This window comes from Mustela erminea, chromosome 1 (assembly GCF_009829155.1).
Source record: "Mustela erminea isolate mMusErm1 chromosome 1, mMusErm1.Pri, whole genome shotgun sequence".
In the NCBI taxonomy this organism is placed as follows: domain Eukaryota; kingdom Metazoa; phylum Chordata; class Mammalia; order Carnivora; family Mustelidae; genus Mustela; species Mustela erminea.
The window spans coordinates 9,608,404-9,626,130 of record NC_045614.1 but is presented as its reverse complement, the minus strand read 5'-3'; the positions used below and the strand labels follow the sequence as shown (position 1 = coordinate 9,626,130).

Sequence of the window (17,727 nt, the reverse complement as noted above, 5' to 3'; positions counted from 1 at the left end):
TGTTTCTTGTACTAAGTCTTCGAAATCTGGTATGTATTCTTATACTTATGTCTCAACGTCAATCGGTCAAGTGCTCAAGTGGCCACATGAGGCTTGTGGCTACATTGTAAAGACAGCGACTTCAAATCTTTTGACAAGTAATTTTGAGATTTTTCTTTTTTAAGATGTTCTTTCTTGGGGATGCCTGGGTGGCTCAGTCAGTTAAGCTGCTGCCTTCGGCTCCGGTCACGATCCCAGGGTCCTGGAATCGAGTCCTGCATCGGGCTCCTTGCTCTGCAGGAAGCCTGCTTCTCTCTGCCTCTGCCTGCCACTCTGCCGCACGCTCGCTCTCTCTCTCTGACGAAAAAATAAATAAAATCTTTTAAAAAAAGATGTTCTTTATTTTAGAGAGCAAGAGAGCACGAGCAGAGGTTGGGAGGGAGGAGTAGAGGGAGAAGGAAAGAATCTCGAGCAGACCCCACACAGAGTGGAATCCCAATGTGGGGATCGACCTCACAACCCTGAGATCATGACCTGAGCCAAAACCGAGAGTCAGATGCTTAACCAACCGAGTCACCCAGGTGCCCCGGTTCTGGGAGTTTTGTATTATACAGTGGGTCTGGGCAGTACATTTTATCAGGGGTTCCTGATTTATATTTAACTTCTATCCTACAAGCCCCTTAAATATTTTTTGTAGAAAGAAATAGGAAGAGAGAGAGAGAGAGAGGAGAAGGGGAATAAGGGGGAGGAGAGGAAGGAAGGAAAGAAAGAAGAGAGAGTAGGAGGAAGGAAAATAGGAAGGAAGGGAGGAGGGAAGGAACTTCATTTGGCCCCAAAATTTTGAAAGAGGTAACAGACTCTGTCCAACTCCGTTGTCTTAGTTTGGGTCCCCGCCCCCCCCCCCCCCGAAGCAGATCTGGAAGCAGAGATTCAACTGCTTTGGGGGTAGATCCCAGGACACACTGACAGAGGAGCAGAGAAGGGAAGAACCAGTAATGGGTTTGCCATTAGGCAAATCACCAGGAGCAACTGATACTCAGTTACCAGTGGGGACCTCTAGTGGGCGACAGAGAGCACATTTCTCAGAGCGACGCAAAATCTAGGACCAAGGGAGCTGGGGTATTTATTCACCAGCTTCCATCAGTCATGGGTTGAAGGATGCTCCCAGGAACGTTCATCTCCCAGCATCCTAGCCTGCTGTGTGCACACCGCGGTGGCCAGAAAGAGCCTCCCCTAATCCCCCACTAATTGGGGGACTGGCAGTAGAAAGTCAGACCTGCGTGCACTGAAGTGGTCAGGTTCAGGCTGGACGGTGCCCGCCACACCCATGACACACCTACCTTCTCATAATTCAGAAGCTCTTCTTTTTCATCACAAACCCTCCTTAACATGAAGCATGTTAACTTGGTGACAGTCGGGGTGCCATATGGGACGTGAGATTATTTAGCTGTTGTCATCTCTGTAACAGAAAAGGCTGAACAGCCATGGAAGGACATCACAGATATATGCACATATTTCTGTGTAACCCTGTAGGCACGTGTGTGCTCCTGTTCATGTTGTCGCCAAGTTTAACTCTTACCACATTCTTCGTTGTTGTTGTTGTTGTGTGCGTGCTTCCTGCTCTCTTTTTCCGTCACTGGTCCAAAAAGAAGAAAATAAAAGGGGTAAGTCCATGTTGCCCAGGCAAGTAATGCTGCTGTGATTCTAACCAGATGTGAGCACCGGGTTTCTCCCATCTCTGTCCCTGGCCCCCGTCCCTCTCGCTCTCTCTTATGACATTGTTTGTATTTGGTCTGTGGTTTATCCTTTGCTGCTTCTTTAAAAAATCCCAGCAACTGTTTTTAAAATTTCATGTATTCTGTCTCTCTTTTAGAAAGATGGTTCACATTCTGCACTTTTCTGAAACTCGCTCTGTTCCCTTTTTGAGGCAACGGGGTCCTATTTTGACTTTTCTTGGTTGCTGGGGCAGGAGCAGTGAACAGGTTAGGCAGGACCTTGGGGTCCCAGAACTCAAAACATTTTAAGGGACATGCTGTGACTTTATGGGAGGAAAAGTCTCTCAGGTGAGTTAAAAGTATAAGCTGTGTGTTTCGGGAACTTTGACTGTCAGTCGCAGAGATGGCTGATCATTTGAAAGAGTAAAAGTCTCACCAGGGAGCTTTTGTTTCAAATACAAACCCACCAATCCAGAGCCCACACCCCCCACCTCCTTGGGGGGCTCTCACACTCAGGGCCACCATCCACCAGCCCTGATCACTCCAGGGCCAGGTTCCACACAACCAGGGATAGCCTCCCATCCCAGAGCCCTGAAGTTATTCGAACTGGCCAGTCCTAAGACTGTTTACCCCACTCTGTCTCTCCTTCCTGAGGAAACCCCAGTAGAGGTTCTTGCCCACATTTTGCTTTTGCTCTTTTCCCCTCTGAGCAACCTGGTGCTTCCCTCTGTGGCCCTGAGTGACACGGCAACATGGCTTCCCCCCTTCTCTTGGCATCTGTGAGCAGAATGAGCTCTCTATCCGATGGCAGTCAGCTCCTGATCAGTTGGCCTCACCATATCTGAATAGCAATAAAACCTATATTTTATTCTTATTTTTTAAAAGCCAGATGCTTTAAAGAAGGTACATATGAAATACAGTGAGAGCATTTTTTAAAAAAAGATTTTGTTTATTTATTTGAGAGAGAAAGTGTGTGTGTGCACGAGAGAGCGCAGGGGTTGGGGGTTGCAGAGCAGCAGAGGGAAAGAGAGAAACCAGGGCTCAATCTCATGACCCTGGCACCATGACCTGAGCCAAAAGCAGACACTTTATTTAACTGACTGAGCCACCCAGATGCCCTAGTGGGGCATTTTTCTTTAATTAATCTATTTATTTTAAAGTAGGCTCCACACCCAAGGTGGGGTTTGAACTCACAACCCTGAGATCAAGGGTTGCATGGTTCACCTAAAACCTGTATTTGAAAACAGTACATGTTTTTTACATGGGATTACAGCCCTGTTCGCCCCGTCACCTCCCTTAGTTCATTCTTGTCCCCCTCCACTGCCATCTGCTGCAGTCACCACCATCACAGACCTTTGCTGCTGGGGTTCCCTCAGCCTGGCCCCCTCTCCTGATGTCTGCACCTCTGTTCTTCTCTTTCCAAGGGTCTCAGCTTAAATGCCACCTTCTCAGAGCTCTCTTTCTGAAATAACTCCCCTCCTCTTCTGTCTGACACCCTCTCTGCTCCAATTTTTCTTCTAAAGACGATCTCTACCTGACATTTGCTAGATCTACCCAAGTTCACTCATTTTTTTTTTTTTCGGGTTTCTCTGCCGTAGAACATGAATTTCATATTTGTTCTATTCATGGCTGTACGTCTCCTTGCTGCCTGGCAGAGGGCCTGATATAGAAGAGATGCTCAGTAAACATTTGTTGCATGCAACATTTGTTGCAAGGATGAATAATCAAAGGAGTGGACCATTTTTCTTGAGTGTTGCAAATGAAGTAGCATGTTTGGCTCTGTTTTCTTTGTCTTTATCTCCAGATGTGACAGAACTTATTTTTTTTCAAGTTGAGGGGACCTAGCTCAGCTCTCAGTCCAGAAAAACCAAGACGGGGTTTCCCTAAGCAGATGTGGTTCGTTTGATTAAATTTCCCTTTGCTAATGTCTCAGGATACACATGAATATATAAGTAAGCATTTAATCAAGCTCCTGACTTACAGAAGGGTTAGATGCTGAATATAATTTGTAATTGCCTGAGAATATAGTAAGCTTGAGTACTTTTGTTTCTATAATTAAGTGCGAGGTTTCCGTTGCAATGCGAATCAAGAATAATTCAAGTAGTTGACAAGAGTATTTTTCCTTTTGGAAAAGTTCAAACAAATACAAAAGAAGAGAGACTAGAATGATAGCCTACCATATCCGTCTTTCGTTATTTGGTTATTATCCACTCATAGCTCATCTTATGATACTGTATTTAAACTTTTAACATAACCTTACTTTGCAAATAAAAGCAAACCTTTAATTTGCTCTAACATAACCCAGGGTTCTGTTAAAGCAAACCTCAGACATCACATGATCTCACCTGTAAATATTTTAATATGCACTTCTAAAAAGCGAAGGACTCTTGAGTCGCTGGGGAAAGCAGTATGGCAATTCTTCAAAATATGAAACATAAAATTAGCATATGCACCAGCATCCCACTTTGGGACGGAGAATATACCCCAAAGAGTTGAGAAGAGGGACCCAAAGAGTTTCGCATACCCATGTTCCTAGAAGAGTTGTTCACAATAACTGAAAGGTAGAAGGCAGCCCAAGGGTCCACTGACAGATGAGCGGATAAACAGAAATGATACAACCATATGGTGGGATATTATTCAGTCTTCAAAAGGAAAGAAATTCTGGGGCATCGGGGTGGCTCAGTGGGTTAAAGTCTCTGCCTTCAGCTCAGGTCATGATCTTAGGGTCCTGGGATGGAACCCCGCATCGGGTTCTCTGCTCGGCGGGGAGCCTGTGCCCTACCCCCACCTCCGCCGCCTGCCTCTCTGCCTACTTGTGATCTCTGTCTCTCTCAAATAAATAAATAAATAAATAAATAAATAAATAAATAAAATCTTTAAAAAAAAAAAAGGAAAGAAATTCTGGCATATGCCATAACATGGACAAACCTTGAGAATATTATGCTAAGTAAAATAAGTGAGTCATAGAAGGACGAATACTGTATGATCCCACTTTATAGGAGGTCCCTAGAGGAGTCAAATCCATTGAGACAGAAACTAGAATGGCAGGTGCCAGGGGCTGTGGGAGGGGGATGGGAGTCCATGTTCAGTGGGGATGAGTTTCTGTTTGGGGGGATGGAAGAGTTCTAGAGAAGGATGGTGGGGTTGGTAGCACAAGAGTGTGAAGATATCCAGTGCCACTGACCTGTGCACTTAAAAATGGTTCAGATGGTCAATTTTATGCGATGCATATTTTACCATCAAAAAAGAATGGTTCATTTGAAAAGCTGTGACTTTAATGCCATTATCATATGTGTGGCAGAACGAGGGTGGTATTTTCAGTCCTTATCTGGCTTTATGTTTGGCAGCATTTGACACCAGATCCCCCATCCCTGGGGCTTCTTGTGGCATCACCCACAACATTTTCCTCCAACCTCCTTGATGGTACCTTCTCAGCCTGCACTAGAGGCTTCTGCTTCTCTGCTCTGCCTTTAAATGTCAGCCCTTCCCAGGACTCCTTCCTAAGGCCTCAGCCCTCTCTGGGTCCGTGGTCCAAAATTATTCCGCCCACTTCCAAGACCTTCATAGCGATGGTCCCCATGCTGGTTTGCTGGAGCTGCCGTATTTACTACAAACTAGGTCACTTAAAGCAATGAAAAGTTATTCTCTCACCATTTGGGAGTCAGCAGGGCCATAAACCCTCCACGAGCTCTGGGGAGAATCTGTTCCTTGCCTCTCTCTATCAGCTTCTGGTGTTTCTGGCAACCTTTGGGATTCCTCAGCTTATGGAGGCTTCACGCCACCCTCTGCCTCTGCCTCTGTCTCTGTCTCTGTCTCCATGTGCTGTTTCCTCTGTGTCTGTCTTCTCTTTCTCTGGGTCTCTTATAATAGGGACACTTGTCCTCGGATTTAGGGCCCACCCGGATAATCCAGCATAAGCTCCTCTCCAAAATCCTTTGACTTGATCGCATCTGCGGAGATCACTTTCTCCAAATAAGATTACGTTTTCAGGTTTTGGAAATCAGGATGTGGAAATCTCTTAAGGGCTGCCCCCCAAACGTGTCCCTGTTGCAAATTCTCTCCTGAGTCCAGAGCCATATAGACAGCAGGCAACTGTCTCCCAATGAGTCTCCAGTCTAATCATGAGCAAAGAGCAGATAAACCGAAACCAAGGGGCATCTACAAAATCCATGACCAGGTACTCCCACAAATTATCAAGATTGTGAGAGACACGGAAAGAAACGATCACAAAGAAAGGGAAGTAGGGAGACCAGATGACTCAATAGCATGTGGCATCCCAGCTGGGATCTCCAAACAGGAAAAGGTTATTGGTGGGAAAACTAATGAAATTTGAATAAAGTTAGGGCTAAGTTAATAAACTACCTGGGCGCCTGGGTGGCTCAGTCAGTTAAGTGTCTGACCTCAGCTCTGGGCATGATCTCAGGGTCTTGGGATTGAGTCCTGCAGCCATCCAGCTCCTCGCTCAGCTGGGAGTCTGCTTCTCCATCTCTGTGCTCCCCCACACTGTGTTCATATACAAGTGCACTCGCTCACGCTCTCTCTCTCTCTCTCTCTTTCTCCCATTGTACCAGTGCTGGTTTCTTAGTTATGGGTTATATAGGATGTTAACATGAGGGGAAGCTGGATGAAGAGCACAGGGTAACTCTCTTGTACTATCTCTTAAAGTTTTTGGTAGATCCAAAATTCTTCCAAAATAAAAAGTTTGTTTAAAAAAATAAAAATTCTCCAATATTGAAATCAGTCTGGGTCAATGACATACACAGACTCAGATCCCAGGTATGGAAAAGTGACTTACAGTGATTTTTAAAAATAAACTTTATTTTTTGGAGCAGTTTTAGATTCACAGCCAAAGGGAGTGGAAGGTACAGAGATTTCCCATATACCCCACTCCCTGCACACACACAGCCTCCTGCATCATCGACATCCTCAGTAGAAGGTACACTTGTTCCAACTGATGAACCTTCACAGACTCACCATTATCCCCCAAAGTCCATAGTTTACATTAGGGCTCACTCTTGGTATTGTACGTTCTGTGGATTTTGAGAAATGTGTAATGACGTGATCCATTATTGTAGTCTCAGAGTAGTTTCACTGCCCTAAAAATCCTCTGCACTCCATCTGTCTATTACCTAACCCTGGTGACCAGTGATCTTTATACTGTCTCTGTCATTTTGCCTCTTCCAGAATGTCATACGGGTGCAATCATGCAGTGTCCATCTTTTTCATATTGGCTCCTTGAACTTAATAATACACATTAAAGATTCCCCCATGCCTTCTAATTTCTCAAGAGCTCATTTCTTTTTAGCACTGAATAGTATTTCATCATCTGGATGTCCCACAGTTTATCCATTTACCTATGGAAGGACACCTTGGGTTTCCAAGTATTGGCGATTATGAATAAAGCTGCTTATTGGCATCTGTGTGCAAGGTTTTGTGTAGAAGTCTTCAACTCCTTTGGGTAAATGCCAATGAGTGCCATTGCTGGATCCTATGGTAAGAGTAAGTTGAATTTTGTAAGAAACCACTAAACTGTCCTCCAGAGTGGCTGTACCAATTTGCATTCCCAGCCAGCTGTGAGTGAGAGTCCTGTTGCTCCACATTCTCGCCAGCATTTGGTGTTGTCAGTGTTCTGGATTTGGGCCACTCTAACGGGTGTGTAGGGGTATATCCTTGTTTTAATTTGTATTTCCCTGATGACATGTGATGCAGGGAATCTTTTCATGTGCTTGTTTGCCATCTGTGTATCGTTGTCAAGGTGTCTGTTAAGGTCTTTGGTTCATTTAAATATCAGGTTCACATTCTTATTGTTGAGTTTTAAGAATTCTTTGTATATTTTAGTTAACAGTCTGTTATCATACATATCTTTGCAAATTATTTCTCCCTGTCTGTGGATTGTCTTCTCTTCTCTTGACAGTGTCTTTTGCAGAGCAGAGACTTTTAATTTTAATGAAGTTCAACTTTTTAATTCATTCCAAGGTCATCTAGATTTTCTCCTATGTCATCGTTTAGGAGTTTTATAGTTTTGCTTTTATATTTAATCTGTGATCCATTTAAATGTATATGAAAAGCACAAGATCTGTTCAGACTTCTTTCATTTTATGGATGTGTATGTCCAGTAATTCCAGTGCTATTCATTGAAAAGACAGGTTTGCTTTGTATTTCCTTTGGTCCTTTGTCAAAGATCAGTTGGCCTATTTCTGAGCTCTCTCTTCTGCTTCATTGATCTATTTGTCTATTCTTTTGCCAATATTATGCTTTCTTGATTACTGTGGCTTTATAGTAAGTCTTGAAGTTGAATAGTGTCTGTCTTCTAACTTTGTTTTCCTCCCCTCAACATTGTTCATGTTGGCTATTCTGGGTCTTTTGCCTCTCTGGATAAACTTTAGAATGATTTTGTCAATATATACAAGATAACTTGCTGCCATTTAAAAAAAATACTTTATTTGCAGGGGCAGAGGGAGAGGGAGAGAGAGAATCCTTAAGCAGATTTCCCACTGAGCTTGACTTGCTGCAATTTTGATTGAGATTGCAGGGAATCTATAGATCAAGCTGGTAAGGACTGGCATCTTGATTATATTGAGTCTTCCTATCCATGAACATGGAATATCTTTCCAGATGGTGGTGATTTAAACATCTATTTACCATTTCTTGGTTATTAATTGTGTGCTAATTGTGTTATTAATTCATTGTGCTAAGCTTAATCTTAATTAATCCTTTCAGCAACCTGTGGAGTAAGGATATTTGTCTCCTTTTTACACATGAGGAAGTTTTAGTTCAGAGAGGCTAAGAGCTTTTCCAAAAACACACAGCTAGGAAGCACTATAGCTAGGATTTGAATCCAGGTCTGCACGCAGAATGAGGCTCTGCCTCATTTCTTTTTAGAAATTTGTAGGGCATGTACTGCTCTGTAATGTCATGTCTGGAGTGACGGCCACATTCCATCTCTGGATTCACTATTACTGCTACATCATGACCCACAAATGTCTGGATTATAAGATTTGTTTTTTGTCATTTATATTCTCTGTCTCCCAAAGATCTTCGTACTCATTCCCAGACTGGTATCCAGACCAGAAGGCAGAGACCAAATGTCTTTTGGCTGATCCATTTTTGCAACTCAACATGACTGGATTAGCTGGTAATTGTTTTAACAGCCAAATGAATGCGATTTGCAGTTTTTTATTTGGAGAACTTATTTCAGAGATGCTAGCCCTATTCAATTGAATAACATTCTCAAAGCCAGTATGGTAATGCTGCTGCTGATTGATAAATTAAACCTCCAGCTGGCAGATGTGTTAGATTAGAACCAATGGCTGAGACTCATTCCTGGAGGCCTGCTGTTAAACTGCTTCTATCTATGATGCTAATGAGGTTCTATACCATTCTAACTGGTCAACATTAGTAATTTGGATTAATGGGATGCAAGATACTACCTACTAAAGTTATTTGAGGGGCTATGAAGATTTCTTGCCCATCCATCCCATTTCCTAGGTGATATTAAGATTCTAACATTAGGGATTCATTCCTTTGGCTACGTGATTTTTTTGTTTTGTTTTGTTTTTGTAAAGTGAATCTATAAGGATAATGTACTTGGAGCCCTGTCACACTTTAGGGGGCCTGAGTTAAGTTCTTTTCAGAAAAGGCTGATTGAGCAGTTGAGGGGGTTGGAGGTCTTAGGAAGATTCTGAGGAAGAAGAGGTATACTCAGATATTTCGAACTTCATAATCAGACACACTTTGGGAATGCCATTTGGTGAGAGGAAAGGGTAGACTTTCTGCCACTTTGGTGGGGAGAATTTGGAATTGTGTATGGATATCTTTGTTTGGCACAAGATTGGGGTACCATTGACACTTAGTGGGCATGTGCCAGGCATACCAAACAGCCCACAATGCACAGGACAGACCCAAACAACAAGAATTTTTCCACCAAAAATGCCAACAATGCCCCCTTGATAAATCTAGAGAATGCCAAGATAGGGATGGTAAGTTTGCCTTTCAGAGTAGTGATTGCCAAACCTAGCTATACCCCCAAGGACTTGCTGAATGGGAATTTGGGTAGAGGGGAGGGCCCAGGAGTCTGAATTATACAACACTTTGTCAGTGGTTCTGATATATAGTCAACTTGTCTGCTGTCAAGCCATGGATTAGAGCATTCCAGAGGAATGTTGTCTTCCAGTTTAAAATAAATAAATAAATAAAAACCAGTGTTTGTTGTAGGGACTTCACAGTCAAAGTGCACAATGAGAATTACAGGTCACCATGCCAAGTGATGCCACTTGGGACCTACATTCAGAAGCAGGACAAGCATTTTCTTTTGAAGAATAGCACACACAGAAAACTGCGTAACTCATAGAAGTATAGTTCCAGTGTGTGTCTGTGTGTGTGTGTACATTGTGCGTGTATATATATACCACCTCCTCTTTATCCATTTATCTATTTATGGACACTTGTTTGCTTCCATATCTTGGCTATTGTAAATAACATTGCAATGAGCATAGAGGTGCCTATATATCTTTTCATTTGCCCTTGTATGAACAACATATAATAGGAATTATATACTATGTTCTACTATGTGTCTGGCTTTTTTGGCTTAGCATAATGGTTGTGAGATTGGTCCATGCATTTGTATATAGCTGGGGATCCTCTGTTCTCACCTGCATGTATGAACATTCATAAATACCTTATCAAGGAGATGTCACTCTTTCCTGAAAGACTTTGGGGTCTTTGGAAATCTGTGTAGGTAACACTTGTGCTATGAAACTCCACTGTCTTCTCAGGAAAGTCCATAAAAACAAGTTATTGTAAGTTTGCTTTGCACAACATGATCTTCTTACATGACTGGCCTTTGGCATCCACGCACCTGGGATTACTTCTTGTTTTCCACTGGCTATCATTTGCCCTTGAGATATGAAGTAACAGGAAATACAAAAATCATTACTATTTGTCGAGAATCCTATATGCTCCATCTCCTTGCAACTCTAGTTAGTCTTGGTTTTATCATTTTGTCCATACTTTGACAAGTTAGAAAATCTTGAAAATGCTGTAAGCAACCTGTAAAGGATGACTCATAGCACAGAATGGGGAATTTATATAAAGATGTATCTTTTCTAGAATGTTCCAAAGAACTCAAATACTCATGGGGGTGATCAACTCAAATTCAACTAGCTAAGGCTTAAAATATATATATATTTGCCTTCTTCATCCTGTTTCTTAACCCTTACCCTCACTCCTGCCCTCTAAGCCTATACATGGATTCCTAAAAATTCAGTGGTTTCTTGGTACATCCACGTTGGAAGACAGTTTGGTGACATTTTACAAACCTGAAGGTAGGCATACTCTGGGACCCAGAAATTCCATTCCCAAGGCTATTCCTACAGAAATGCATGCTCACAGGCACAGAGTATTTGAGACAGGAATGTCTAAAGCCCCAACTGGGAACGGTCCAAATGTCCATCAGTGGGATAATGGGTAAACAAATTGTGACATACTCGTTCAATGGAATACTATGTAGCAGTGAAAGTGAATCAATCACAGCTACACATGACAACAGATGAGTCTTAAAGACATTATGTTGGACCAAAGAAGCCAGACATCACAGGATATATACTGTATGTATGATTCCATTTATGTAAGAATCCAAAAAGATGCCAAGTAGAACTGTACTATTTGGGAATGCACAATAAGGTAAAAGTATAAAGAAAAGCAAGGTTATTAATAGTATAAAGTCAGAACAGTGATTATGGCTGGGGGAAGACCTGTGTGTGTGTTTCTGGGAAGCTGGCAATGTCCCACTGGTAGCCCTGGACCTGCGTGTTAGTTTCAAGAGCATTGGTTTCACAACCAAGTCTTCAACTGTACTTATGCTGTAGGCATTTTTCTGTGTGTTTATTCAACTTCACAATACAAAAAGGGGAATGGGAAATAAACTGCAGTGGTTCTGGAGGGAAGTGAACACGATGCCCAATATTAGGACCTGGTTTAGTTATCTGCCTCAAGCAGTTAAGATTTGCCACCTCTGGAGTTTTCTCAAAGAGGAGCTGAGCCTTTTATTCCAGCTTGCCCGGGCTCAGTGACTTGAAACTTTGACAGCAGTGCCCCCAAATCGTTTTCCTCAAAAAGTGTGTTTTGCTCAACGGACCAGATTTGTTTAGAGACGGACTAATTGCATCCCTGGACACGAATCTCCTTCTCTTTTTATCATTAAGTTTCTTCCTCTTAACCTCCTCCTTGCAAGATGCTGAGAGCGTCCGGTTGTCTGCAACCGAAATGAAACCCTTTGGAAAACAAGGTCTCCTCCCAGGGGAGGAGGAATCTGTCGTCCCAACTTCCCCCCTGCCTCCCGACCATCCGGCTCTCCCCACTTCTCCCCCACAAACTCCGCTGAGCCGGGTCCCCTCGCGCCTCCGCGATTGGTCGTGGGCCATCATGTGTCGACATTCTGGGTGGGTCTTTCTCCCGTTAAACTCATCAATCGCTCCTCTTTGGAGCTTCGCTGGCCAGTGGTTTAGACCTTTGAGCCCATTTTCCCTCTTCCTTTCTCTTCCCCCACCCCTCCACACCCGTCTTATTTTAGCAAAACCTAGAGGAGGAGGAGGAGGAGGCATTGGGGGGGTGGGGGGGAACGCCAGGCATTGCAGCATCCGGGAGCAGCTACTGAGTGGCTAAGCGAACGGCGCATACCTCTCTCTCTCCCTCTCTCTCTTTTTCCCCTGTTGGGAATTTTCAGGATTTCATTGCTGCAATTTAACCCCAAGATGAGGCACGGTTGAGCGAAAGGCTGCGCGCACACGCACACTCACACTCCTTCGTGAACAGAAGAGGCAGCCGCTGGTGATTCAGGAAGAAAAAAAAAAAAAAAATCACCCGGACCTTGCGGCTTCAAGACTCCTTAAGAGCCCACCGGAGCGTTTCCCTCCCCCTCCCCTTCTTTCCCTTCCCGTTAATATTTTTTTCTTTTCATTTCATTTATTTATTTATTTATTTTGGCTACAGATCTTTCAGCCTTTTTAAGGTCTAGGAACTCAAGCAAGCAGAAAGAGGGATTTTTTTTTTTTTAAATTTTGGGGGCTGCCCTCCCCCCCGCAAGGACCTGGTTTTTATTTTTATTTTTTTAATCAATTTTTTTTCTAATGGGCCGAGCGCACTCCTTTTGCAAGATGCCAGCCTGACCCGGACCTCGGAGGAATTTGAAGCTTCCACCGCGTCCCGGGGGGGCGTCCTTTGCAAACCGTTCGCGTCTTAAAGGGGGTGTGGGTTTTTTTTTTTTTTTTTTTTAAACTGTCTTTTTTTTTTTTTTTTTTTTTTTTCCTCCGGAGTGGGTGGACTGGGGATTGCCTGGATTCCTTCCTCGGTTATTTTTTGCCTCGCTTCCCTCTCCCCTCCCCCTCCCCGGCCCCCGCGCCCCGCCCCCGCACCCTCCTCCGCCCCTCCTTCTCCGGGGTCAGCCAGGAAGATGTCCCGAGCCGCTATCCCCGGCTGGGGCCGGGCAGCCGCCTTGTGAGCCCCCGACCCGAGGCGCCGAGCCGCCGCCGCCCGATGGGCTGGGCCGTGGAGCGTCTCCGCAGTCGCAGCTCCAGCCGCCGTCTTCACAGCCCCGGCAGCATCGGCAGCGGCAGCGGCGGCGGCGGCGTCTTCCGCATCGTTCGCCGCAGCGTAACCCGGAGCCCTTTGCTCTTTGCAGAATGGCCCGCTTCGGAGACGAGATGCCGGCCCGCTACGGGGGAGGAGGCTCCGGGGCAGCCGCCGGGGTGGTCGTGGGCGCCGGAGGCGGGCGAGGAGCCGGGGGCAGCCGGCAGGGCGGGCAGCCCGGGGCGCAAAGGATGTACAAGCAGTCAATGGCGCAGAGAGCGCGGACCATGGCCCTCTACAACCCCATCCCCGTCCGACAGAACTGCCTCACGGTCAACCGGTCTCTATTCCTCTTCAGCGAGGACAACGTGGTGAGAAAATACGCCAAAAAGATCACCGAATGGCCATATCCTTTGCCCGAACCCGGCAGCGAACCCCGGCAGCTGCGCCTCCCCCTCCTCCCTCCGCTTCCCCTCTTCCAGGCTGGGAGAGAGACCCGGGGGTTGATGGGAGGTGGGGGGGTCTTCCAGGGGCTGGGAGAGGGGGCACCGGGGAGGGGTGTGGAGAATCTCTCCACCCCGAGCTGGGTTGAGCTACCGTGGAGGCTTGGGGTGGGGGAACCGGGGAAGTGGATTCCAGAACGAGTGCTGGGCCCTGGGGTCGTAATAGGGGCCTGGGTGGGAGCTTCAGAGCCAGTTCTGGATGGGTCAGAGTTTTCCCAAATGATCATGGACCCGGCCGGGGCCTGGGCCTGGGCTCTCTGGCCAGGGCAGGAGAACCACGGGGGCTTTGGTTGGGTTTCCTTAGGTGGCCCTCGCTGGAATCCACGGGAGCTTCCAGAGCCGGAGACCGAACCCAGCTCACTGGCTTCTCCACCCCTGCCTTCCCCGGAAGAGGGGACTGCTCTCGTAGGGCAGGGCGGTTAGGGGTTCCCAGGGCCAAGAGCTGGTGGAAGAACATGTGGCCTTCACACGGAGGGGCCAGCACTTGCCCGAGCTCATATCCCGGTCTGGGCCTTTGGTCCCCATCTGAAAAAGGCAGTGGTGGGTTGGAGGGCACTTCTTCTCCCCTATGTCTGCTGGTCCCACTTCCTTCAGCCACTGCCCAGGGACCTCATCATCGTTTGGGGTACAGAAAACATCCCATGTGCCCTCTCTGGGGCCCTGACCTGGAAGACCTAGATGGACTATTTCAATAAGAAAGACAGGGCAAGAGGAAATGAGGTGGCAGGTCCTTCCTAGGGTCCGGTGTCAGGCCTTGGGCTGGATTTGCCTTCTCCCATCCTAGGGAACCGGGAGGGGACACCAGGAGAATCAGCCTCCATGTGGACACCTCTGGGCAGGTAAATGCCTTTTTTTTTTTTTTTCCTTTAAATCAAAGATCCAGAGGAAGAAGGTTAAGACCACATTTTCCTCCATTGAGATGCTCTCAAAATGCAGATCCCCCTTGTGTTTCTTTAAATCTGTGCCTGCTTGAAATAAACCTTGAGGAGGGCTTAACATCTGTTGAGATGTAGGCAGGCAAGGATGGGTAATTAGTCGGGCTTTCTAGCAGTTATCTAAGCATGACCCAGATTCCAAGTGGGGGGACGCACCCTGCTCCCCAGGCTGACTGGCCACTGTGCCATGCCCAAATGTGCTGCTCCTTGGCTTGGTTCCAACTGGCTTCCCTCCGTGTACAAATGAACGGGGCTGGATGGGCCCCTGGGGCTCAGCAATGAGCCCCCATTCTGTTGTGTTTGGTTTCAACTGTTATATACTCAACAGGGCTGGGCCCCGGGTGGTCCTGGGGTTGCTTATTTGAGGAGCTCTGTGGCTGGTGGATTCATTTTTAGGGGAACTCAAAATTGAGCAAGCTTTTGGCTTCTGGGTGCTGAAATTGTAAGAGGGCTCTGAGGTGTTGGTGTGAACAGTCTACTTTGAGGGTGGTCAAAATTAGGAGGTTCAGCTGGGGTCTTTCTGGAGGGGCAAATAAGCACGATGTCATCTGGATTGGTGCACAAACCGGGAGCCCGGACTTTGCCTCCCAAGTTCCAACCTTGTGAAGACCCACTGAAATGCTCAGGGGTCTTGTGATCACTCTGCCTGCCTCCCCACCCTCTGCCTCAGGAGTGGTGGGGGCTTGGAGGGTGGCATGATGTTAATGTGTGCGTGCTCAAATAACTCCAGGGGGTGTCCAGGAGGGAATCACTGGGCTGACAGGTTTCCATGTTGAAAATGGCTTTAGATCGCCTTCTGGAGCCTGGATTTGGAGTCTTCTAAGAGGAAAGAAAGGAAGGAGGTGGGAGTCCTAATGTTGTGTCCTCAGCTCACCCCGTCCAGACTGAATCCTGCAGATCAGAGAGCTGTTGGGGAGAGAGAGGATTGCCAGGGACCTCTCAGAAGGAAGAATCTCTGGGGAGGGATGCAGGTGAATCGGGAGCATTCTGCTGGTACTTTAGGTTTTCTTTGGTTTTCTTGCTTTGTGAGTTTGTGCATTTTGTTCTCTGCAGACAGTTTTTATTCTCTTTTTGGCCCGAGGCAGCAAACACATTATACAGCCCCACTCTGGAAGGGAAAGCTCTCCATCCCCCCCAATCTGTCACCCAGCAGGGTAATCCAGGTCTAAGCCTTCTGGGGGTTGGGGGGATGAGAGGAGAGAGGACAGAGAGCTGGGGGCAGGGGCGCTGGATGAGGGACTCGGGGGCCAGCACAAAGAGACGGACTGGAGAAACGCCGACGAGCCAGGGTACCAGGGCAGACGCTGGCTTCTGTATCCAAACGCTTCTGCCATTTAAGATAATGTCTTTCGGTACTTATTCTGAACTTTTAGAATAAAGGCTAATATATGTATGCAAAAGTACTCAAGTCAAGTCCAGTTTAATGTGTGTTCGCAAAGTGACCACAACCACTGCAACCAGTGCCAGGACAAGAAAGAGGCTGGGACCAGCTCCCCAGATGCCCCCCTCAGGCCCCCTCCGCTCCCTCCCTCCCCCCCACCACTCACGCCACAGGGTTAACCACTACTCTGACTTCTAAGCCCACAGGTTCATTCTCCTCCATTTGGACTTCCGGTCAGGGGAGGCACAGGCTGTGTTCCTTTGTGTTTGGTTTCTTTTTCCTCAATAGGATGCCTGTGAGAATCATCGAGATTCCCGCAAGTGGTTGGAGGTGGCTCCTTCTCGTGGCTCTGGGCATTTTACTGTGTGACTCTACCACAGTGTACTTGTTCCCACTACTTGTGAGTTGGTCAGTCTCCAGATTGTGTTGTTAGGAACATTCTTGTACACGTCTTGGGTTGAACATTTCTCTTGGGTCTGCGCCTGGGAATGAAACTGCCCTGCCATTCTTTGATGCATGTGTAGCTGGGTGTGTATTTGGAAATGACATCCACTAAGGGTGCAGAGGACTATGGAAAGGACCTTCTTCACTGTCTCGGGAGGAGCAGGCGAACGTTCCGTGAACTTGGCTATACACTCCATAGGTCCCAAGGGTGTTACTTGCATGTGCAAATTCCAGCATGGCTCACTGGTGGAGGGGGCCGCCTTCTAGTCTCCATGCCTTCCGGCACTTGGCCACAGCAGTGCCTTACCCTTCTGTACCCTACTCTCTTGGCCCCTCCAAGCTTGAAGCCAGAAGTGAGAATTAAGGGTTCTCCTTCATTTTAGTTTTCTCTTCTGAAGCAAGAACACCCAAATGGAAATCTTTGATGTTCAGATTCACACTGCTGCCTTCTTCTTTCGGAGTATGCTGGGCAGCAGGCCGTCTTGACCACACACCTTGGTTCCATGTTTTTGGTGATCAGGAGTCTCATTTCAGTGCGGCCATGATGGGGTCTGGTGCTGGCTTCTAAGGAGCGCAAATCTGTCAGCTTAATAGGGTGCATCTGTCAACCTTACCAGAGCCCCTACTTAATGCCACTCATTCCTTCTGATGTGCTACCAAACGCCAGTGTGAATGTCATCTTCCCCCAGTCCTGCTGATGCCAGCAGATTTCCCACTGAGCACGATGTAAGAACTGGGGCTATTGCAGGAGCCGCGGCCCAGGTCTGTGTGCTGTCCCACTCGGTCTCCCGATTTGGCCGCAAGATTCCAGCTTTTCATCCATGTTTCTGGCCATCTCCATAAGGAGTCGAGTCCCATCACATCAGGTAACCTATGGACATTGGCCGCTTGGTGTTCCCTAGTTTTTTAAAAGAGGAATGTTCTGTATGGGAACCAGAGGGAGCCCTGGGAGAAGTTGGAGCATGTTATCAGCCCTCTGCTCATCCTGAAAAGTAGAATGTGCTAGAAGATACTACTATAGAAGGCAAGACAGTGTGACCCCTATGAAACTTCTACTAGACCTGCACGGCTGGTAATTCCAGAAAAGCAGAATTCTGGGAAGTAAGAATTAGCATGGCTTTTCCATTGGGATTTTTTCTTCCCCACAAAGGTGCGATCCCTCCTCTGTAATCCCCAAACCCCAAAAGCTCTGGAACCCAAAACAT

At 46.5% G+C, this 17,727-nt stretch overlaps 1 protein-coding gene across 23 annotated transcripts in view; it reads left to right on the top strand.

Moving 5' to 3' along the window:
* Nucleotides 1-17,727, top strand: part of CACNA1A (calcium voltage-gated channel subunit alpha1 A) — a 286,232-nt gene that overhangs the window by 60,297 nt on the left and 208,208 nt on the right. For 19 of the 23 annotated variants that reach the window (XM_032312798.1, XM_032312787.1, XM_032312923.1 and 16 more), the window contains one exon: nt 13,372-13,665. The exons of 1 other annotated variant lie outside the window; for it this stretch is intronic. In XM_032312798.1, the coding sequence (XP_032168689.1) occupies nt 13,372-13,665 (294 nt within the window). Of the gene's footprint in view, nt 1-12,229; nt 12,941-13,371; nt 13,666-14,544; nt 14,602-17,727 lie in introns of those variants that run through there. 3 more of the 23 variants (XM_032312953.1, XM_032312934.1, XM_032312970.1) reach the window with 3 other exon arrangements.